General features: G+C 42.7%; 2 protein-coding genes across 2 annotated transcripts in view; one reads left to right on the top strand and one right to left on the bottom strand.

The window, feature by feature from the left end:
* Positions 1-19,478, top strand: part of npr2 (natriuretic peptide receptor 2) — a 65,348-nt gene extending 45,870 nt beyond the window's left edge. Inside the window, exons 15-22 of the mRNA XM_080017549.1 lie at positions 2,474-2,642; positions 9,866-10,012; positions 11,372-11,495; positions 13,457-13,525; positions 13,714-13,888; positions 15,633-15,731; positions 17,898-17,989; positions 18,905-19,478. Of these exons, the coding sequence (XP_079873675.1) occupies positions 2,474-2,642; positions 9,866-10,012; positions 11,372-11,495; positions 13,457-13,525; positions 13,714-13,888; positions 15,633-15,731; positions 17,898-17,989; positions 18,905-18,967 (938 nt within the window). The 3' untranslated portion in view covers positions 18,968-19,478. The remainder of the gene's footprint in view (positions 1-2,473; positions 2,643-9,865; positions 10,013-11,371; positions 11,496-13,456; positions 13,526-13,713; positions 13,889-15,632; positions 15,732-17,897; positions 17,990-18,904) is intronic.
* A 2,443-nt stretch (positions 19,479-21,921) lies between these two features.
* The window catches only part of spag8 (sperm associated antigen 8), a 5,232-nt gene continuing 3,646 nt past the window's right edge, over positions 21,922-23,507 (bottom strand). The window contains exons 5-6 of the mRNA XM_080017850.1: positions 23,223-23,285; positions 21,922-22,750 (exon numbers count right to left, since the gene is read on the bottom strand). Coding sequence (XP_079873976.1) covers positions 22,643-22,750; positions 23,223-23,285 — 171 coding nt within the window. The 3' untranslated portion in view covers positions 21,922-22,642. The remainder of the gene's footprint in view (positions 22,751-23,222; positions 23,286-23,507) is intronic.

The following is a 23,507-nucleotide window of genomic DNA, read 5'->3' as shown; positions in this document are numbered from 1 at the left end:
CCGTGCCATGCAGTCACTTTTTCTTTCTTGTTTTTTTTTTCGTTTTTTTTTTTACATTTGGTGAACAAGAGGTGTATATTTTCGAGGCCATGTGAACAACGGCTAAATTCATATCCATGTGGGACAAGCGGCGGTGGAAAGGCACATTAGGCAATTTCTTTGTTTAATTATTATTAATAATAATAATAATTATAATAATAATAATAACAACCTCTATTTGTATAGCACCTTTCATACTTATTCAAAGTGTTTTACTTTACTTTTACTTAAAAAAGGCCATCAGATAATAACAATAAACAATAAATTGAAAATGCATTTAATACAAAGTAGAATAATAAAATACATTAAAATCAGGGTAAGAATAAGCGAATACATTTACAAAAGGCATTTTCGCACCGCATGAACTTTTTCATAGTTCTAAGAACTCTTGGAGGAACCGTCGTTTTTTTGTGTGTCTACACTTCAGGGACTAGGAACGTTGGTAGTTCTTTGAACGCCGTTGTTGACTTTTTTAGCTGCTACTCCAGGGCAGGGACTAACGGCACAGGAGGAACCTTCAATGACGTAAGTGCACGGTTATTGGTCCGGATGAAAGCGCACGGTCCCTTAGTCGCAGCTCTCTGGGTGTGGACCAGCCCACATACCTTTATTCATGCCATGCCATATTCATATATTTATTTCATTTCTTTTATTTTCCGACGTTAATTGATTGAAGCAAAAAATACCTGTGCACTGTCCCAATAAACGCCCTTGCCTTATGAAAGTCGGAACTTTTAAATGAGGCCTTGTAGATCTGATATGAGTGAAGATTCAGCAACTGGATTGCTAACTGTATTCCTCACCTCAAATGTGTTCAGAAACACATTTTAGTGGACTGATAAGCTGAAATAAATGAAAGTTACGGAGTAAATAGAACATGCAACTCGTGCTGAAACCCCATTGGCTGACGTCACTTCAGCGTCACTTCAGAGTTCCTCCTGCCGGTGCAATCGCGACCAGAAAAGAAGCCCTTGAAGGTAGCTGGTTCCCGGGGGACCTCCCCAGTTCCTAGTTCCCCCCAGGGAGTCCCCACAGCTGTTTGGTCCAAAAACGCCTAAAATTGCACAAAAAGATGTATTTCAAACAAGCAAAATACATTTACTAAAAGACAAATTATTAAATGAATCATCCTCAAGACTCATTTTTAGATTTGGCGTCATCACACCATAAAGCAAGTACAAATTTTCTTAAAAATTTCTTAAAATATCAATGTGGTAGTTTCACTTTTTCCTGACTAAATTTGTGTAATTGTACTGTGGTAAAAAGGTTCTTCTTCAACCGCTGGAGAAGGTAGAAGTAACAATACGACTACACAATCAGTCAAAATTTGGCAAAGTTTGATTTATTTTATAATATATATTTTTTAATATATCGCAGTGCTTAAATGAGTAAAAATCGATATTTCTGGAAGGTGAGAAAATGAGATTCACATTCTGAGTTGAGAAAACCTAAACATAAATAAATAAATAAATAAATAAAGGTTTTACAAATCAAAAACATTTTTTTGATCCCACGACTGTTTTCAGCGTTATTGTCAAAGATAAATGGAGTTGAAACACCATCAACATTGTGAGTAAAACAGACGCTAAATTCCTCCACGTGAGGGATCAGAGGACGATGCCACATTCAGGAGATCAGAGCGAGTGAATTTAGGAAGGAACGACACTTGAAACGCCTTGGAGGTCTGGGAATCTGCCGATGGCTTCTTGCCGATTAGCCTCTCACACTCCACGCTGATTACACAAGTACTTCCACTTCCACGACCACCGCCCGGCAGCCGCCACCGTCATCATGTCATCGTGAGCGGTGAGATTATTTCGAAAAAAAATAAAATAAAAATTTACCAGCATTATATACAAAGATAAGCATTTAAAATACAAAATAAAATAATGTCATAATATAAAATTTAATAAAAAGCAAAGTAAAAAAATTGAATCATCCGTGTGCTGCCTCCATTCTTGGTGGCGGTGTCTGCCTCTTAAGCCACTTTCCCACATGGAATCCGTAATGTTGCTGGGTAAAAAATATCCAGCAGATGCAGTGGGTATGTGGTAGGTGTGTGGGCGTGTGTGGGCGTGTGTGTGTGTGTGTGTGTGTGTGTGTGTGTGTGTGTGTGTGTGTGTGTGTGTGTGTGTGTGTGTGTGTGTGTGTGTGTGTGTGTGTGTGTGTGTGTGTGTGTGTGTGGGTCGGGCCACTGTGCATGCGTGCGGGTGCAGTCAACTTCTGCAAAGTGTGACGGTATCACATTGAGTATTTCATCGGAGAATTAATTTCTTCTCCGGTGTCTCAGACTTTATCCCAGTCCCAGTGAGATGACCCCACCAGATAAACCTTCGCCACCTAGAAGTTCGCCCCCTAGCCTCTAGCTCTGCCTCCCCTCCCCCCACTTCCCCCACTCTCTCCCCCTGAACACCGCTCTCCACCCCCGCCGCAGAGATCGTGCAGAAGGTGCGTAACGGCCAGCGTCCTTACTTCCGGCCCACCACCGACAACAGCTGCCACTGCGAGGAGCTGACCTTCCTAATGGACGGCTGCTGGGCCGAGGACCCGGCCGAGAGGCCCGACTTCAGCCACATCAAGATCTACATCACCAAACTCAACAAGTAGGCGCCCGCCCACACACACACACACACACACACACACACACACACACACACACACACACACATTTGGCAAGGAAAAAAAAACTTTTATGTACTCTCATAAATTATTTCCAAGTTAATAAAATTCAGTGGGAAAGATAGTAGACAGGATGAGATAAGAGACTTCATGGATCCCCGTTGCAGCAGCTCAATGGGGGAGCATACAGTACCAGTAACAGTGGGAGGCTGTACATTAAATATGTATATACTCAATATGTACATACTAATAAAAGTCCAATAGTAAAACTAAAATAAGTAATAAAATATTAATACTAATAATATACGGCTCAAGATTGTACAGAATAGTTATTTCAATTAAATACAAGAGCGGAGTTGCTGTCTTTGCTTTTTTTGTAGATGCCTGCACTTCAGGACCATTCAGTTTTAGACGGTTTATGAGTCGGTACCAAAAAAATAAGATTCCCACATTTTATACAATTGTTGCTATTTTCGGACGATTGTGATGAGAAACTCCTTTTAAACTATTAGAAAGTCATCTCTACGGTAATTATGGTCAACCACGGGAATGTTCTCAAAGTGACGTATCTTTGCTGTGTTTTTCGTATTTGTTGGTCCCACGCTAAATAGCTAAATAAATGGAGCTTCCTCCTTTCCAAAACGCAATTAACAGATTTGAAATACAGAAAAAATAAGTAACCGTGATAGAAAATAATACGTGCCTCGCCGTAGCTTTCAGCGGGAGTCGTTTGGCCATTAAAATTTTTTTTTTTTTTTTTTTATGGTCTTTTTCTCATCAAATCGTCGAAACGTTCCAAAACCCACAGACAGTGATTAAAAATGCAAAAACGTGACTTATCGTCCCGAACAACACCAAATCAAATCCCAATCCGCTGACTCGGGATTGAAAATGTGTGTGATACGTTTGGGTGTGGGTGTGTGCGTGCGTGTGTGTGCGTGCGTCCGTGCGTGCGCGCGCGCCTGGACCCCCGGCGCCTGGAGAGCTTCGCGTTCTGCAGAAACAGAGACAAAGTGAATTCAACGGGGATCGGGGTTTCTCCTGCTCCGAAACTCCAAGCGCTCCGCATTTTCCGCCTGGAAAACTCCACAAGTGGCGCCCAAGCCTTGCCCGAGCCTCCGAGGGGGTTGATAAGTTTGGAACCGGGGAGGGGGGCAGGATCTGAGGCCTGTTCTGGAAACCACTGAGTCAATTTTAGATAAAAGCTGTTTGTGAGTCTTCACAGGCCACTGTTGACAACGGCGCGGGTGTGTGTGTGTGTGTGTGTGTGTGTGTGTGTGTGTGTGTGTGTGTGTGTGTGTGTGTGTGTGTGTGTGTGTGTGTGTGTGTGTGTGTGTGTGTGTGTGTGTGTGTGTGTGTGTGTGTGTGTGTGTGTGTGTGTGTGTGTGTGCGTGCGTCCAAGCACTCTGGTATTGTTTTCAATGGGCCCCGGCCATGAATCATTCATATGCATATTTTGGTTTGTGAGTTTTATGTCTGTGCGCGGGGGGAACGGGCATGTTTTCCCCTGAACATGTCGGCTCTGTCAAACACAGTTTCCGGATGTGGAATCACACACGCACGCACACACACACGCACACACGCACACACGCGCGTACAGAATATCTGAATGTAGGTTTTTGTGATCTGTTGTGTTTTTGGGATGGGTACGTTTGTAAAGTGCAAGTACTGGAGGGAGTGAGGCGTAGGAAGGTTTTATCATCATTCTCCTGACTAAGAGGGCCACAAACAGGACGTATAGATAAAAAATATATATATCTTGGTATCTGCACTCAAGACCCCCCCCCCTTTTCTGATTGCATAACTCCAGATATACACACACACACACATACACACACACAGACGCACACGCTCACACAAAACATGTGCATCTGCATTCTCGCATACACACACACACACACAATGGCCGTGCTTGTTAAAACCAGCCCTCTCCATCCTACCGGGCACCTTTCACCTAATTCCTGCACGTGGCCACGCCTCTGTTCCGACAGGATGTTTTGGGGTTTTTCCAGCGGTTGGAGTTGCCCTTAAGACGACCGTCAGGAAAATTGTCATATTGAGATTCCAGCGCAAGTGGCGTCTGTTTCTAATTATGACGAATGACAGGTTCAGGGTTTGGGAACGCGGCCGTGGTCAGGCTTGTCGGTGTGGCGTGGCGGCAAAGCATGCTGGGAATCCCTGATGAGCTGGGTATGCTGCTCTGTCTAGGCACCAGGATACCAATCAATCTGGGAGACATGGAATATATTTATAATATATATTTTATATATATATATATTTACAGAATAACCCAGAATAGGTAAATTTAACATAGAAATCATGGAAAAACCAGGAAAAAAAGCCATATATATATATATATACTTGTACATTTATATATATATGTATATACATGAACATATACATACAGTAAAAAGGCATAAGTATGACTATATATGGTCATTTATATGCACATACATACTGTATATAAACATTGTATGGTCATATATGATATAAGATATAAGTTGTATATACATGTATTGTATCCACATAGTCAAAGTCAACAAGATAGTCATATACAGTATAATATACTCATATGTACAGGGGTAGTCATATAGTCTTTATATACTCATATAATGTCGTACTCATAATAATATGTTCATATTACACAATATAATTTCTAGTCATATATACAGTACAGTATATTCAAAGTCATATTATATGATAAGGTGTGACAGTAGTAATTCTCTGGGGGAGAAATTCAATGTTAATATAATATAATGGAACATTATATCATATATAAAATATAATATTATATTTATATATATATATATATATACACATACATACAGTATATATACATACAGTGTATATATTTAGATATAATATTTTATGTATATTTACTGTATATATGTAGATAGATAGATCGATAGATAAAGCAATACAATCAAAATATGAAAAAATGGAGATATCTGCAAAAGTTTGAAAATATACTATAAACTAACAGTTAACTAAACCTTATGATAAAAGAGAAGTATAACCTAAACAGTGCCATGTCATATATCGTCACATACTGTACATGTTGGTTAATCCAAAAATCGGTGTTAGCGGTGTCAGGAATCCATCTCATCCTTCCCCCCTCCCCCCTGCATCCCTGCATCCCAACAGGATGGTCATCCCGGGATGAGCTGTGATCTATAGCCTTCCGTTCAGAGTGGCTTGCTGCAGAGTGCCCCGCGTGATTGATATACGTGCACTCAGTGATGCCCCACACACACACACACACACACACACATTTCCTCCCCTTCACCTCAGAAGGCTCCATATTAAGGCACTCTTTGCCGGCTATTTTCATTAGGCAAATGCATGTTGTTGACATGACATGACGGATGACTTGTTATTTTGGGGTTGTGTGTGTGTGTGTGAGCCGGGCTGAAGGGCACTGTAACAAATGGGGTCTTCAGCAGTGGACGCTGCAGGCCCAACCCACACCTCGCTCACCACGAATAGCCGAACCCCTCGGCGTGCTCATGACGCTCCTCGCTGTTTGGCGTCATTCCTACGCTGCCAAATGTGCATTTAAACAAGTTGTCCAATTGAGTGTTCCGAGGGATTAAATATTGCTTCAGTTAAAAGTGTTTAAAATTGTACAGAATCTGAATTTTTTTTTTTCTTCCTTTTCTTTTCTTCCTTTGAGCGAATTTGGTGGAAGGTTGAAACACGTCAACATCGTAATAGACTTGAGTTTACGCTTCATAATAACTGCTGTTAAAAGATTTTAAATTTACGATTCATGATTAAATCCCTGGCTCAGAGACTGACCTTTTATCAGGCAGGCACCCACACTATAATAATAATAATAATAATAATAATAATAATAATAATAATAATACAAAAAAAATTAAAGCACCTTTTATATACAACATGAAGCTCAAAATGCTTTACCTTAATAAACAAAAAATAAAAATAATAGAGCAAACACATTTATATTTAATTAAAATTAAAAAAAAATTATACTCAATGTCAGTGTTAATGTGTTGTCAGTGTCAGTGCTTTCGATCATTATTCCCCCTGAATTATTGGTTTTTATTGGTTGGAATTGGTTTGAGTTCTCGGTCCAATCCAAGCAATTAACTCAAATTATTATCACAAATAATAATCCTCACAATAGTTCCGGGCCCTTTCCAAGGGATTATGCAGTCGCCTGTCAACGCTCAAACAGGATCTATTTAATGCAGTTATTCGATTCCCGGGTTCAATTATTCTGTCAGCGACTCGCAATTAAGATAAGGTGAGATACGGTGGCACAGCTGACGGCACAGCAGATCACTGGCTGATGAGTGCTTTCCGTCCGGCTGAAACGGTGTAAAACCAACCGTATAAATCATTTGTTTCCTTCTACCTCTCTTTGTCTAGTGCGTAGACGGTAGGAAGCGTTCTGATGAACCCTGCACACCCTGCGTTACGTGTCGGGTGCTCATCGCTCACGTCAACGTCTTCCTCAAAAGTTATTTTTGTTTGTTTTTTTAAATCCTAAACAACACGTGGGCGTACGTACGGGATCTGACCCAGAAAAATGCGGAAGGCGCCAAGCATTGATGTTCTCAACCGCCGCGATGGCGGATGATTCACCTTCATGTTCCCTCTGCGTATTTCTGCGTGCGTGCGTGCGCGTCATTCTCTTTCTCTTTTTTTCCTTTCTGACGGCAGCTTTCTGTTGGGTCTGATTATGTATCAGCGCTGTGTGCGGCTTCAATCCCAACGTGCGTTGCAGTTTGGTTCCGTTTGCTTTTCGCGTCGTCGGCGGCAGCTCTTGCTATTTGTCAACAAAGTAAAAGCCCCGATGGGAGCACAATCCAGTTCAAATGAATGACCGCCATCGGTTTCCAGGTCTAGAAAATAAGAGTCCTCCCCGGTATTTTGAGTGAAACCATTTATTGATTTGCTTATTAATAGAATGATGAGTGAAATCAGCTGGTTCAGTCCATGCAGGGACTTTTACTTTATGAACCGTGAATTTAATTGTTCACCTCCGGACAATTTCGATATTTATACTTCAATACTAATAGTCAAAAACTTCAATAGTAATACTGAAATATGAATATTAGTACGACTGAACAAACATCACTCCTGAAAACTGTACTTTGAAATAAAACATAATATCAATTACCAGACTTATTATAAACAAAAAAAGAATTGTGTCATATCACACATTTATGCTATTAGTAGGTTAGCTAGTTAGTTAGCTAGTTAGTTAGTTAGTTAGTTAGTTAGTTAGTTAGTTAGTTAGTTAGTTGGTTGGTTGGTTGGTTGGTCGGTCGGTTAGTTTGTTAGTTTGTCCATTCCTTAATTTGTTCCTTAGTTAGTTGGTTAGTCAGTTAGTTGGCTAGTGAGTTCATTCCTTAATTTGTTCCTTTGTTAGTTGGTTAGTTGGTTAGTTGGTTGGTTAGTTCATTCCTCAATTTTTTTCCTTCGTTAGTTGGTTAGTTCATTCCTTTGTTTGTTCCTTAGTTGATTGGTTAGTGGGCTAGTTTGTCAGTTAATTCCTTGTTTGTTCGTTGGTTAGTCAGTTAGTTGGTTGGTGAGTCCATTCCTTAATCCGTTCCTTCGTTAGTTTGTTAGTCAGTTACTTGGTTGGTTAGTCCATTCCTTAATTAGTTCTTTAGGTAGTTGGTTAGTTGGTTGGTTAGTCCATTCCTTAATTTGTTCCTTCGTTAGTTGGTTAGTTGGGTAAGTTGGTTGGTTAGTCCATTCCTTAATTAGTTCCTAAGTTTGTTAGTTAATATCTTTGTGTGTTCCTTTGTTAGTCGGTTAGTTGGGTAAGTTGGTTGGTTAGTAAATTCCTTAATTAGTTCCTTAGTTTGTTAGTAAATTCCTTTGTTTGTTCCTTCGTTAGTTGGTTAGTGGGCTAGTTTGTCAGTTAATCATTTTGTTTGTTTCTTTGTTAGTCTGTCAGTTTATTCCTTTGTTTGTTCCTTAGTTAGTTGGTTAGTGGTTTAGTTTGTTAGTTAATTCCTTTGTTCGTTCCTTCTTTAGTTGGTAGGTCAGATAGTTGGTTGGTTAGTCCATTCCTTAGTTTGTTCCTTTGTTAGTTTGTTAGTCAATTCCTTTGTTTGTTCCTTCGTTAGTTGGTTAGTGGGCTAGTTTGTCAGTTAATCATTTTGTTTGTTTCTTTGTTAGTTTGTCAGTTTATTCCTTTGTTTGCTCCTTAGTTAGTTGGTTAGTGGTTTAGTTTGTTAGTTAATTCCTTTGTTCGTTCCTTCGTTAGTTGGTAGGTCAGATAGTTGGTTGGTTAGTCCATTCCTTAGTTTGTTCCTTTGTTAGTTTGTTAGTTAATTCCTTTGTTTGTTCCTTAGTTAGTTGGTTAGTGGGCTAGTTTGTTGGTTAATTCCTTTGTTCGTTCCTTTGTTAGTTTGTTAGTTAATGCCTTTGTTTGTTCCTTAGTTAGTTGGTTAGTGGGTTAGTTTGTTAGTTAATTCCTTTGTTTGTTCCTAAGATTGATAGTGGTTTCGTTTTTTAGTTAATTCCCTTGTTCGTTCCTTTGTTAGTTAGTTAGTCAGTTAGTTGGTTAGTTAGTCCATTCCTTAATATGTTCCTTCCTTAGTTTGTTAGTTAATTCCTTTGTTTGTTCCTCAGTTAGTTGGTTAGTGGGTTGGTTTGTTAGTTCATTCCTTTGTTCGTTCCTTCATTCCTTCATTAGTTGGTTAGTTGTTTGGTTAGTCTACTGCCCATAGAAAATACAGTGTTAAAAGAAGAGCAGCTAGGTCAAAGAAAACAATTGAGGATTTAAGTAAACCGTATTAAGTTAAGTACATTTGTAAAAAGTAATACAAAAACAAAAACAGCCCTGAAGTAAAATAAAGAGGAAAATAAAATGTTCAGCAGAGACCAAAACATGGGTCTCCTTAAAAACATCAAGTGGCTCAGCCAAAGAATTATTATTATTATTATTTTTTTTAATAATTGAACCAAGTAGCACATAGATTAACTTTAACTTTGAAATGAAATAAAAAAAACAAAAACATTTAAACAGAGCATTTGGGGGTAGATGTGAAAAGATGTGAGACGGGTCTTTTGTGGTTATACTGGCTGGTTGATTATATAATCATTTTGTTTCTAAAATTCCAAAAGTTGTTTATGTCATTATTTTATTCTTATTTCGAGGTTGTTTGGGAGGAAGGTTACTAGCTCAACTCCTTTCTGTGTTCTTTTTTTTTTTTTTATTCCACAGGGAAGGGAGCACCAGTATCCTCAACAACCTGCTGTCCAGAATGGAGCAGTACGCCAACAACCTGGAGAACCTGGTGGAGGAGCGGACGCAGGCCTACCTTGAAGAGAAGAGGAAAGCCGAAAACCTCCTCTACCAGATCCTGCCGCAGTAAGACCAAAACGCAGAATTAGGACCGTTCCCGCTTTCCCTGATGCTCTACTCTCTAACCTTGAAATAATTACAGAAAAACACCAAAAAGAAAAAGAACGGCACCGGACTTTGAAATCCCTTCCCGTATATTCCACTTTTTTTCTTTTTGAATGGATGAACTTAAAAAATCCCATTGTGCAATGTGAATGAGACGGAATGGGAAGAGGGGGAGAGGGAGCTGACAGCCAAACTGCTAATTAAGGGAGGATGGAGAACAGGGGGATGGAGGTTTTTTGGCGTTCTGATAACCGACAGCCTCAAATAGCAGGGAGCCTCCCATGACTCCTTGAGCCGTCTGTTCATCATCACTAATTCAACACTGTTTTTTTGGGGGGGGGGTTTCTTTTCTTTTCTATCTTTCCGTGGAATATTCTCCTTAACTCCAAGCCTTTGCGTCAGACAGAGAACGGCCTGAGAGATGCAGCAGATTGCCTTTCTCACAGCGCGTGCAAAACAGGGACGACTAACCGTTATTTTTACGAAATGTTCGCCTTTGGTATTCGAAAATGAATGGAGAAAGGAAAGTCTGTGCCGGATACAACTTTGAGGCTTTCAGTTCTTGCTGAGCTTGTGAAACCCCGAGCGTAGCAAACACAACTTATGCAAACGGGGACGCGCTTCCATGTCGGCTTTGTAGAAAAAACCTTGTTTTCCTCATTTTGTTTCAATTCATGATCGTCTATAACAGGGCTGTTCAACTGGCGACCCGAGGGCCAAATGTGGCCCGCACACCCACGTCGATTTTGCTTTGAATGAGATAATTACTGAATGTCGTCCTATAAAAAGAAGCAGTACCACCCGTCAGCGTCTCAACCAATCAGAGTTTGTTCACTCTATTTCTGTCAAATTGCCATCATTATTTCAATAATCCGGCATAGTACGCATGGGTTATTTGGCTGGTTACCCAGGGCCGTCTAAGAAAACATATCGATAGGTTTGACAGTTGCAAAATGGTACAAAATGTTACACGAATAAACCTCTTTGATCTTGATCTTGAATTTTCCAACATTTTTTGACAAGTTACAAAATGTTTTTGTCCATAATTAGATGAATGTCAGAAAAACCTGCTGGCTGAAAAAATGTGTGCAGATAAGAGTTGTATTCTACTTTCATTGGTTTTTTTTAATTGTTTTATTGCTGTCGTTTTTCACCCAAAATAAATCTTGAACCCTATCCCAAAGCCGATAACAATGAAAATCTGGCCCCTAAAAGAATGTACCTTATGTCTTGTCTCCTCCCTCCTTGAACTTGAATTTACCTGAAGGTACCCCGGCACAAGGTACTAATGAGGGGTTTTTTGTTTTTTTTTGGAACCAGCTCGGTGGCGGAGCAGCTGAAGCGCGGGGAGACGGTGCAGGCTGAGGCGTTCGACAGCGTCACCATTTACTTCAGCGACATCGTGGGCTTCACCTCCATGTCTGCAGAGAGCACGCCGCTACAGGTACAAGGCCTTTTCATACATAGATAGATGTATGGATAGATAGATAGACAGACAGATAGATAGATGGATAGATAGATAGATACTTTATTCATCCCAGGAGGGAAATTACATTAGGCAATAATAATAAGGCAATGGAATAAAGAAGATAGCAAATAAAATGGAAATATATGAAAACGTGAAAATATACAATAAAAAAGGTTAACTGTACACAGTTAAACATTTTAATTGAAATATAAATGACATAACAAATGACAAAATAAGTACAAAAACAATAAGTACATCTTTGCCGATAATATCAAGCCAGCTGTATATCTCAGTCACAGCTAAACCTTCTATAGGAATAAGTAGCAGTAAAGGTTTTCTTTCTGTGCCTTGCTTCGAGTGGAGACGTGAGGTATTGCGTGCGTACGCTCATCAGAATCAGAATCAGAATCAGAAATACTTTAATAATCCCAGGGGGAAATTACTTAATGACTCATGCGCCGCAAATCCACTTCCTTCAGTGAGACGTGCGCTATGTTCGCCGTCGCCATTCCCGCCTCACTGACCGCCGCGCCACGCTCGCAGGCCGATAATTACATGGTGATCACACTCGCGCTCGTGTCCTAGTAGTTACGGTGAACTTCCATCTCTTCGCGGCGTAGCCGGAGAGCGCTTTACAAGCGTCAGGGTCTCTACCTACGCCGTGTGTCATGGTTTCCCGGTATGAGTGCTCCCACACGGGCTACAAATCAAAATAGTGGAACGTAGCCGTGGCCCTACGAGGGAGAGTGCACCGACGCAGGATTGAGTCACACCACGCTCAGGCAGGGCTTCACCTCGCTTGGATCCCACCCCATAGGGAAATTCCACCAGTGTTTTCTTGGTGGATGATGGTGATGATGATGATGATGATGATGATAACACCTCTTCGTGGCGTGAGACACGGACCAGTGACCCGATTCCTATTCATGTTCCAATCACAGACACATACTCGCCGTTTTTTCCACCGCAGGAAGTCGCGTTTCCGTATTCGGTCCAGCCTCGGTTGATACCCGGCGGTTCGCCCCTCTTGAAGCGGGCCACGGGGGGGGGGGGGGGGGGCTAAATATGATCTCATCCCTGATTGGTCCGGTAATGCTCCCTCGATTGCGAACAAGGGACGCCGCAGTTAGGATTTTTTTTCCCACCAATTAATAAACTCATGACAATCACACCGTTACACGCGGGTCACACACCAGTAACACCGGTAACCGCGGCAACCCTCACGCGAACACAACGGAAAACCTACGGCTTGGCGTCAGGTTCGCTTGTAACATAATGTACAGAGCAGAACACAAAAAAATGTCCAAGACCAAGTCCTCCATCACAACGTTTTTTGGCAAATCGGTGATTGTGATTAACCAGTTAGCCGATCAGAAGAACAGCCGATAGTACCGTCTTGTTACCATGGCGACGAACGCACTCCTGGCGGCTGTGTACACAGTGGAAGGACTTTCTTTATTTGCGTAATAACATTTCATGACTATTCGGGTTCGGAGCCTTTCTGGGTTGTCACGAGCGAGTCCACGCGCAGACATTATTATAAGAGAACTGTTGAGAGAAATCCCCTCTAATGGAAAAACATCAAAAAAATAAAACTGCATTGAATGAAACGAGAACAGTACATTCAGTCTCCTCTCGCTTGCGTCTTTTAGTTGAGTGCCCCAAAAGTATGCCCCATAATAATAATAATAATAATAAAAATAATAATAATAATAATAATAAAAGTAATAATAATAATGACGCCCCATAATAATAATAATAATAATAATAATTTCCCATAATAATAATAATAATGATAACAATAATAATAATAATAATAATAATAATAATAATGCCCCAAATGGCATCGGCGGAGGAATAGGCGACTAACCATGGAACTTGTCATTGCAACACAGTGACATTAAAACCCTGAACACAACCTTCCTGTTCCTCCGCAGGTTGTGACACTGCTCAACGACCTGTACACCTGCTTCGACGCCATCATCGACAATTTCGACGTATACAAGGTCAGTCGAGGCGGGGCATTTCTCCCTTGTTGTTGTTGTTGTCAAAGTGATCCCAGTCGGTCCCTAAAGACTCCACGCTTCTATGTCATTCACATTGTTTGCGCCGCGGGCGTCGCAGGGCCCGGACCTGCCCTTATACCGGCGAGCCGTTGTTTGTCTTTTGTTTTGTAATCGCCCTTTCTCGCCAGGTGGAGACCATCGGCGACGCCTACATGGTGGTGTCGGGGCTGCCGGTGAGGAACGGGAAGCTCCACGCCAGAGAGATCGCCGGGATGTCGCTAGCCTTGCTCGAGCAGGTCAAGACCTTCAAGATCCGGCACAGACCCAACGACCAGCTCCGGCTCAGGATAGGAATACACACGGGTAGGTCCTAAGTTAACCCCCCTCCCCCGAGTCCGGACCGGAGGGAGGCCAGATTGGCTTCCCCGTCACTGAAAAAAGACGCTCTTTACTTCTACGTGTACTTCCACTTTAAAATACATTTCTCTCAAAACAACGCCACTTTTCCACCGAGGTGCAGGAGGGAGACGAGGAACCATCTAGACCTAGAAGCTCCTCTAACTGGTCCCCTAACTTTTTTTTTGAGGGGGTCCAGGAACTGTCCGAGCGGAACAAATTTTCGGAGCTGAGTTCCTCGGGTGGAAAAAGACCTGAAATGGAAAAGGGACTAAAACGCTTCTTGGGTAACGTGCAGTAATAACGGCACACGACGCCACCGCAGCGGACCAGGGCTTAGAGGCTTCAAGTTGTTCACTCTTTATTCAGTCTTTCCTTTTTTAACGACATGGTACCGATGTATTTGGCAGTCACACTCTGCCTAATCGGGTGCCGCCCGAACGGCGACAGGCCCCGCCGGGACGGCGGCGGGTACGCCTCCGGCTCCGGCGAAGCCTTTTCAGCCCGAGACGAGGGCGAGTCCGAGGCTGCTAGGAAAAGCCACGAGAAAGGGCGTTTCGGTTGGTCCAGATTAAAAGTGGTTATTTCAGTCTTGGGATTACCGCCAGGATTATTGGCCTGTAACTGAGTAGATGTAACTAATTACTCCTCACCTCTGGAAGTGATGAACGCGTGTGCGCGTGTGTGTCGTGTGACGATCACGTCCGGGTGCTCCTGAGCTTCCGTCGATAATGCAACGCTGAAAAGCCCTCCTGTCGGGGCGACATCGGCAGGACGTGCGAGGAAAGTGCTCCACTACTCCCTCGCTGAAGTGCTCTCAACGGAGACATTTTTCGGCTATTTTGGCTCTTACCACCGGCGCAGTGTGAGCCGCATTCCAACTCCTAATGTAAAACCAGACTCAACGCCGACTCTCTGCTTTTCGAGGACAAAATTGTCAACGATACCTACCGTCCAGTTTGGTTTTGTTCATTATTGTTCAGACACAAATGTACTGATGCAGTTTCTGTATTTACAAAAAATATATATATTTATTGAATATTAGATATTACGGAATAGTCCTAATGAAATAATGGGAATCTGAATCACTGCGTTCCGCCAGGTACATGTACACATACTGTTCTGGTTCTGGTGGGGTTACACCACAGACCATTAGCGTTAAAAACGTATTCATAAGAGAAATTGCTTAACGCTCAGAAAAAAATGGAGGACAAAAACAACAATGCAATAAAATATAATAAAAAGTGAAGTCAAAATAAAATAAAATAAATTGTCAAATTTATACAAATACCAAAAAAAAATACAAAACCAAGAAAACAGAAAATAGTGATAAATATAAAGGATACAAGATGATTCTATGCACAGGATAGTTATTGTGATAAATATGAACTATTACTGTCTACTATGTGTAACTAACTACCTTTAATAAAAGCCGCCTTCAAAGACAGATTTCCAACACTGAGTGAATAAATCAATAAACCGTTGTTGATATTCTCATTGACACATGTTGACTTTGGAGTCGCGTGTGTGGGAAGGTGCTTATCGTCGTCCGTATAAGCAAAGCGTCGTCGGCTTATTTTAACTTCAGTCGTTCCCTTTTTTTTTTTTTTCCCCCCGTCCTCGTTGAAAAGCACTCAGGTTGAGCTTCATCATCCGTCTTCGCTGTTTCATGCCTTGATTTCTGACGCTGTGCTTGAACGCTGCTTTCCAGGACCTGTCTGCGCCGGGGTCGTCGGGTTGAAAATGCCCAGATACTGTTTATTTGGGGACACTGTCAACACAGCGTCACGGATGGAGTCCAACGGAGAGGGTGAGACTGTCTGTCTGTCTGTCCTGTTTGTCTGTCTGTCCTGTTTGTCTGTCTGCCTGTCTGTCCGTCTATCTATCTGCCTGTCTGTCTGTCTGTCTGTCTGTCCGTCTATCTACCTGTCTGTCTGTGTCTGTCTGTCTGCCTGTCGGTCTAACTGTTTGTCTGTCTGTTGGTCTAACTGTCTGTCTGTCTGTCTGTCTATCCATCCATCCGTCTATCTATCTATCTGTCCATCTTTTTATCTATCCATCTTTCTATCACTCTTTCTTGACTGTCTATCTGTCTATCTTCATCTTTCTGTCTGTCTGTCTATCCATCCATCCATTTTTCAATCTGTCCATCCATTTTTTTATCTATCTTTCTATCTATCGTGACTGTCTGTCTATCTGTCTATCTGTCTATCTATCTGTTTGTCTATTTATCATCCATCTATCCATCTATCTCTTTATCTATCCAACTTTTTATCTATCCATCTTTTTATCATCTATCTGTCTCTCTGTGTATCTGTGTCTCTGTTTATCTATCTGTCTATCTGTCTGTCTATCAATCTATCTAGCTGTCTGTCTGTCTGTCTGTCTGTCTGTCTGTCTGTCTATCCATCTATCCATCTATCTATCTATCTATCTACTCTATCGATCTGTCTGTCTGTCTGTCTATCTGTCTATCCATCCATTTCTATCTATCTATCTCTGTCTGTCTGTCTGTCTATCTACCTCTCTTTGTCCGTCAGTTTGTCTGCAACTACTGTATATATCTGTCCATCTGTCTGTCTTTCTCTCCGTCTGTCTGCGGAGGAATGTTTTAACACTTTCTGATAAAATCAGATTTTCTCCATGCACTTGTGTTTCCTGTCTGTCTCTCTGGTGGTTTTACTTTATATAACACGTTGCAGCTGGAGCCTGAATGTCAAGCTCTATTAAAAAACAGGGACAGCTTTTCTGCAGATTCATTCCAGGATAATGGCACGCTCATTATTTGCTGTTTTTTTTTTTGACATTTGCAAAAGACTCTCACTCCGTTCATCTTGTCGACCTTGCTGTGGTCGCCCTCTCTGGATGAGAGATGCTCCTTCACCTTCTTCATCTTTTTAAAGTTCCTCGTGCCGAGTCTGCTGCTTTTCTTGACTCTCTTGAAAAAGAGTTTCAATCTCCTGGTTAAACAGTTACATATTCTTTTTTTTATTTTTTTACTTTATTATAAATACATATAAATAAATACCTACCGTATATACAAAATAAATTCATATAAATAAATACATACATAGAAAAAAATACGTATAAATAAATACATATATACTAAATAAATTCATTATAAGAAAATACATATATACTAAATAAATTCATATAAATAAATACATATAAATTCCTATACAAAAAATAAATACATATACATAAATTAATTCATATAAATAAATACATATATACTAAATAAATTCATAGTAAAAAATGAATACATAAAAATAAATGCATATATACAAATTAATTCATATAAATAAATACATATATACAAAATAAATACATATAAATACATATAATAAAATATATTTTCATTACAGTTCTTGTTCAAGACATCTATATATTTATCTATAAAAATAAACAAACTATGTACCAAATTACACCAGCTAGTCATTTAAACTCTAAGAATTTCTGTATTATTATTATTATTATTATTATTATTATTATTATTATTATTAATAATAATACTCCTGAAGCAGAAGAGGTATTTGATCCCTCTTATTTTTTGCTCTGACATTGTTGTTCTTCACCAGCCATGACAGGAACTGTTGTCAGCGTACGGCGCTTGGATATTTTCTGCAGCGTCTCCTCGCGCGTATTGATTAACTACTGAGTTGCTTCCTGTATTGTGCCTCCGCTGATAAATAATTGATGGCACTTACAGTCCAGCTCGCCGTCCGGCCCGTCTAAAAACGGCGCCCGGCGAGGCCTTCCTGGGCCTGGAAGCCCGGCCGCCCTCCCTGCGGCGGAGGGAGCGGTCCCGTCAGCCGTGGGCCTTGGGCGCACCGATCGTATTTATGGCTTTCCGTGCTCTGACGCGTGGTGCGGCAACCTAACGGCAGCCGTGGGAGGTGGTGAAGGCTGGTCCTTGTCGTATCTAACGTTGCCGTGGGTGATGCCTTTTGTCTTTTTGCCGTTCTTGTCCGTGTAGCCCTGAAGATCCACTTATCTTCAGCCACCAAGGAAGTGCTGGATGAGTTCGGCTACTTTGATCTCCAGTTACGAGGGGATGTAGAAATGAAGGTAAGGCCGCATGAGTCGGACAATCCTCGAGGAAAGGTTGGGTATTTTTTCATGCCCTTTCAAAATGTCGGATCCCATCATCTATCACTGTTCACGGCGACAACCTCGCCAAACGCTTCCACTGCTGAGACGCTTACCACTCTGCCGCAGCTTCTCACTGTGCTTAGGAGCAGTCCGACGGGGCAGACGTTTGAACCCCAAACGTTTTTTATCCCCTTCCCTCGATCCGAAAATGGGACGCTCACATCACAGCGCCGTCGTGTTCATGTTTTGAAGGACAGCGATATCACATCTTATTTAGAACTCCAGAGCATAGCGTGGGCTACAGCAGGAAGAGGCGCAACCTCCTGTTTCTAGTCACAAAAAGAACCCTGAGTAACGTGATAAAATGCACCGATTATGACCTTTTTTTAGGGGGGTGGGGGGGGTTATACCATAGAATGTCTGTATATCCTGAGTTTCGTAGCGAGAAGCTGCAGCAGAGCGGTAAGTTCCAGCGAGGTTCTGCTCTGAACAACCAAAGTTTAATGACGGGAGCCAACGTTTTAATAAGGCCTGGGGGGAATAACAACTTGAGTTAACCTTTAAGCAAAGACGGGGAAGTTCAAAAACAGAGAAAAACCCCAAACCCTCAATTCGGCTGCTTATCTCTATTCCCAGTGTCAATGTATTTTCACACCAATGTCTTGCACGTGCCGTCCGTACAGACCTCAGTCTTGGGGAATTGAAATAACCACGTTGTTTCCTTCATCCCGACTACGCGTTATCACTTCAACCGTTCAGGCGAGGATGCCTTACAGATGTCAGGGGTCACCCCTAAAGGAGCCTTTTAACTCTAAACCCCCTCCCCCCGGCCCCCCGGCCCCGCCTCAGTCACCACCGCTGATGAAGCTATCGATCCGTGTGTTTTTCCAGGGCAAAGGCAAAATGAGAACCTATTGGCTTCTCGGGGAGAAGACGGACGTGTACGTCATCTGAGAGGCTCGCTGATAACCAGGCGACCGCGGAGGCTCCGGCGGCCGAGCCGCTTCTTTATTTGTTCTAGAATAAGTCTTTATCGGTGATTCCCTGCGGAGAGAAGGCAGCGAACGGGACTGTGCTTTGCCGTAGGAATAGAGGGGGAATTCCGGGTATGTTTATTACCTGCATACTGTAAACTGCAAAAAAAGAAAAAACAAAAACAAAAAAAAGAAAGAAAAATAAGCGAGGGTCGTTTTTATGAAGACCCTTTCTGTCTCGAGAGTACTTTTCAATGATAAATCCTTATTTTTTGTGATTTCTATATTAAGATTTGTATAATGTGTATTTGGGAGTCGATGATGTATTAATTTTTCCTTGAGACGTTCTTTGAGTGTGGGAGGCACAGTGTTATGGTCGTCAATGCAGAGGTCAACGTTCAACAGTGGTGTTATACAGTACCAGATGATATGTATATATGTATATCCAAGATACTGTAAGATATTTTGTTCAATAAACTTAGTAAAAACACTCTCATCGTCTCGTCCAGGTTTTGTCGTTCCTTTTTGCGCCTGAACATCTTTGCCTCGCGCCGACATCGGGAACATTTACAGAGCCAATCAGATAGATCAAGCCTTTAAAATACCGGTTGGTGCTTAATTACGGCGGTAATCCCAGAAATTATTTTGTCAAAAAATCTCATATTTTGTACTTTACTTTGCTGGCACTAGAGAAACGGTCGTTCCAATGTGTTTGCATGTTTTCCTCTACGGTCTATACTGTTTCCATCGGTGACGGGGGTCCGGCGTGGGAAAAAAAAAAAAAAAAACACATTTTAACCGAGAAAAATCAAGTGTTATTGCCCTTCTGCCGTCCCCGCCAAAATATTGGATACCCCATGACAATCAAGACGCCGAAGTTCCCGGAAGAGCCGAACACTTATGCAGAGAGTGGACCTGAGCGCGCCGCCGAATCCAGCAGCGGCTCAGCCTGCCTTTTAGAACCTGTTGGGAATGACTTTGTGTTGAAATTATCCCCCGGACCGCGCTGAGGTTTCACCACCTATTATTAGCGCTTCACTTCTCCGCTTTCATTCCGTTACAGACGCATTATACGGTCGGCTCGGCTGCGGATACACCTCCGATGGGGTTCTCGTGGGCCTCCGTCGCTGCAGAACGATTAGACTATCATCGTCATTATTATTATTTGTTATCATCATCACAGCTTCATTAAATCAGGTTGACTCATTGAAATTCGAATGGCTTCCAAGAGAGAGGCCAGAGAATAAACAAGCAGTATAAAAACACAGATAACATCCAGTCACGGATTACACAATCGCAGTTGACGCAACGCAGGCTCTCCAGTCAAAAGTGTCATGAAAAAAAAAAAAAAATAGCAATTCCAACTTTGAAATCATCCAGCGGAACGGGCGCGACTCGCCTCCGAGACTCAGCGGGTCCTGGCCGCGCTTTGGGAAACCACATATTACACGCCTATCGCCCGTATAACGCGGTGTTGTCGTGCTTTTGCTGAGCCCAAGCGGTGGCGCGTCTTCGGGTGCTTGACATGGAGCTTGCCTAATAAAGCGACGGTATGGAGGGAAAGTAGCGGCAGTGCACGCTGGGAGAGCACAGACGCTGGGAGAGCACAGACGCCGGGAGAGCACAGACAGGGCAGCACAGACAGGGCAGCACACATACACACACACACATACACACACACACACACACAGTCTATCAAAACACTGGCAGGCAGCTGTGTTTGCTGTGTGCATGACATCACCTCTCATTAGACACCCATTATCAGCTATGGAACAGGGGCATGTCAAGTGTGTGTGTGTGTGTGTGTGTGTGTGTGTGTGTGTGTGTGTGTGTGTGTGTGTGTGCGTGTGCGTGTGCGTGTGCGTGTGCGTGTGCGTGTGCGTGTGTGCGTGCGTGCGTGTGTGTGTGCGCGTGCGCGTGCGTGTGTGCGTCCTTTCCTCCTGCATGACTGTAATTACCACCCACTCCCTCACGCCGACATGCCACCGGTGCTATTCAAGGGAGAGGGAGAGAGAGGGGGATGGAGAGAGGGAGAGTTAAAGGGGGGGAGTGAGAAAGGGGAGGAAGCAGAGAGGCAGAAAGACAGGCCAAAAGGGAGGGCGAGAGATGAAGATAGAGCGACCGGGGTGGGGAGAGAGAGAGAGAGAGAGAGAGAGGGAGATGAAGAGAGCGACAGAGGGGAGAGGGCGAGGGAGAGAGAGAACGGGAGGGAGAGGGGGGAGGAGGGCGGGAGCGCGAGCAACGGACGATGATGGCGGAGGGAGGGAAAGGGAGGGAGACAGAGCGAGGGCGAGAGAGAGAGGTAGCGAGAAGACGGAAGCGAGATCGGCAGAGAGCAAGGCGTGGGGGGAGGGCGTGCGAGATAGAGAGAGAGAGAGATAGTGATAGAGGGGGAGGGAGAGAAAGGAATGGAGAGAAGAGAGAGATGAAGGGAGTAATAGTAGTAGCACCACACACACAGACACGCCCGCCCACACACACACACACACACACAGACACGCCCACAAACACACACACACACACACACACACACACAATGACCTATTAACTTATCACCAGTGTGCAGGCCTCTGTACACACCTTCCTGGGGCTTCGCAGCGGCAACGTTCAATGCTGAAGCAATGAAGTACTTTAAGAAGTAAATGTATTTAAAACGCGTCGAGGAAAAATAAGCTTCCGAGGCCGAGGGAAAGCAACGCCGCCCAAAACGGCCGTGGACGACGTACCTCACACTCGACGCGCGTGTAAAGTGTGGCATGCGTTGGACCGTTTGCGATTATTCCGAAGCTGAAATTTTCAGGAACATTCAAATTCGGTGAAAATGGGAAAAATGAAAAATAAATGGAAATGGGAGTCACGTGCTGCTTTTTTTTTATTGGGGTAATTCCAGGCACGAAGCACATTCCAAAACCAGTGTTGTTCAAGGGGGTAAAAGTAAAAAAAAAAAATTTCAATTAAAATGAAAAAAAAAAAAAAAAGCGCCAACGTCACCTCCAGGACCCGTCGCCACGGCAGCGACCTCCCGCCGATCGGGGCTGAACGCTGGGGCTCAGGTTCGGCATCCCATCGAGGGGACGGGCGCGGGGATCGAACCGCATTCCCATCCCGGCACTGCACGCTTCACTCGTCCCGTCCTGCCCCCCTAACGCGGTGGTCCCTGGGCCGTTTCTAATTTTTCTATCTTCTATTTTATTTAATTTTTCAATTTTATGGGTGAAGATGGAGGGAACAAGGAAATGTGAACACATTCACAATTTTATTATTGATTCTCTTTTAAATTTTTATTACTTTATTGCGATCGCCTCTATATTTCATGTGCTGCTGTATTACCACCCTTGCTCTCTGGGGGCGAATAAAAAATCTATCTAATTTAATAAAGTACTCCATCAAAGGTACGGGGGCTGATATCCTATTTTTCCAAAAATTGCTGAAATTTTCAAAGGGAACATAGTTCCTCATGTTTTTACGTGTGATGCTGCATTACCGCACCTGCCCTCCGGGAGTTAGAATGAAGCGTCACTTTGATCCCTATGAATACAAAGCGTGCGGTTGAAGTCCTCCGTCAGAGGAAGCGGTGTTACTACTGCACGTGATATATTATCCTGGTTACGTTCTTCGACGCACGAGCGCAAATCTGCGCGACGGGGGTGTGCGCTCAGTTTTCGGGCGGAGGGGTCGCGTCGTTCAGCTGCAGCGCGACGGGGGTGCTGAAGAGCGTCGTCCTTCTGAACGGCGTGTCCGGGGTTCGAACCGCGCTTATTCCCTGGGAGACAAAAAACAAAAACGCATAAAACGGCAAGAGAATGTCACGTCATTGTCACAAGGCATTCCCCAAATCCCGGCTGGGTTTAGGAGGACATTTAGAACTCTTTGGTATTCCAGAATCACGGTTCCGGGGAAGTATTTCAGGACAAAATCCCATCTCGTCTTAACATAAAAATGTGACTATTAATATCCACATTTGGGAATCCTATTTCGGTAAAGCGCTGAACCAGTCCGAGAGTCCAAAATAACTGCGTGGGAACACAGACATGTGGTGAATGTTAATAAAACCTCAGGAACCTCAGCTCGAACCAAACTCCAAAACTCACGATAAAGTGACTGGATTAAAAAAGACGTCCGTCAGTACTGCAGTTTGGAATGTACTGCAAACCAAGCGTGCAGACAAAAACACCACGTGAGCCTCTCGTCTCGCCGTCGTCCGCTGGGGTGGGGAAAGGTGTTTTCTCACGCACCTGCACTTCACAGTGGTTCTCACTCCAAAACGAAATGGCCTCGTCGCGTCTGTAATCATGATGCTGATAAACAGAGAGAAAGTGGTATCGGTCATTACATTGCGTTGAAATGGAAATATTGAACATAAGATTAAAATGATCTGGGGTGTATTTTTAATTCTAATAAGATGGTGGACAAATAACTTAAACTACACAAGTAGCTCAGATATTTATTATTATTATTATTGTTATTATTGTTATTATTATTATTATTATTATTATTAATAATATAATAATAATAATTAA

The sequence above is a fragment of the Zeus faber genome (genome assembly GCF_960531495.2).
Source record: "Zeus faber genome assembly, chromosome: 17".
In the NCBI taxonomy this organism is placed as follows: Eukaryota; Metazoa; Chordata; class Actinopteri; order Zeiformes; family Zeidae; genus Zeus; species Zeus faber.
The sequence above is the reverse complement of the archived record's forward strand: the minus strand, read 5'-3'. Positions and strand labels throughout refer to the sequence as shown.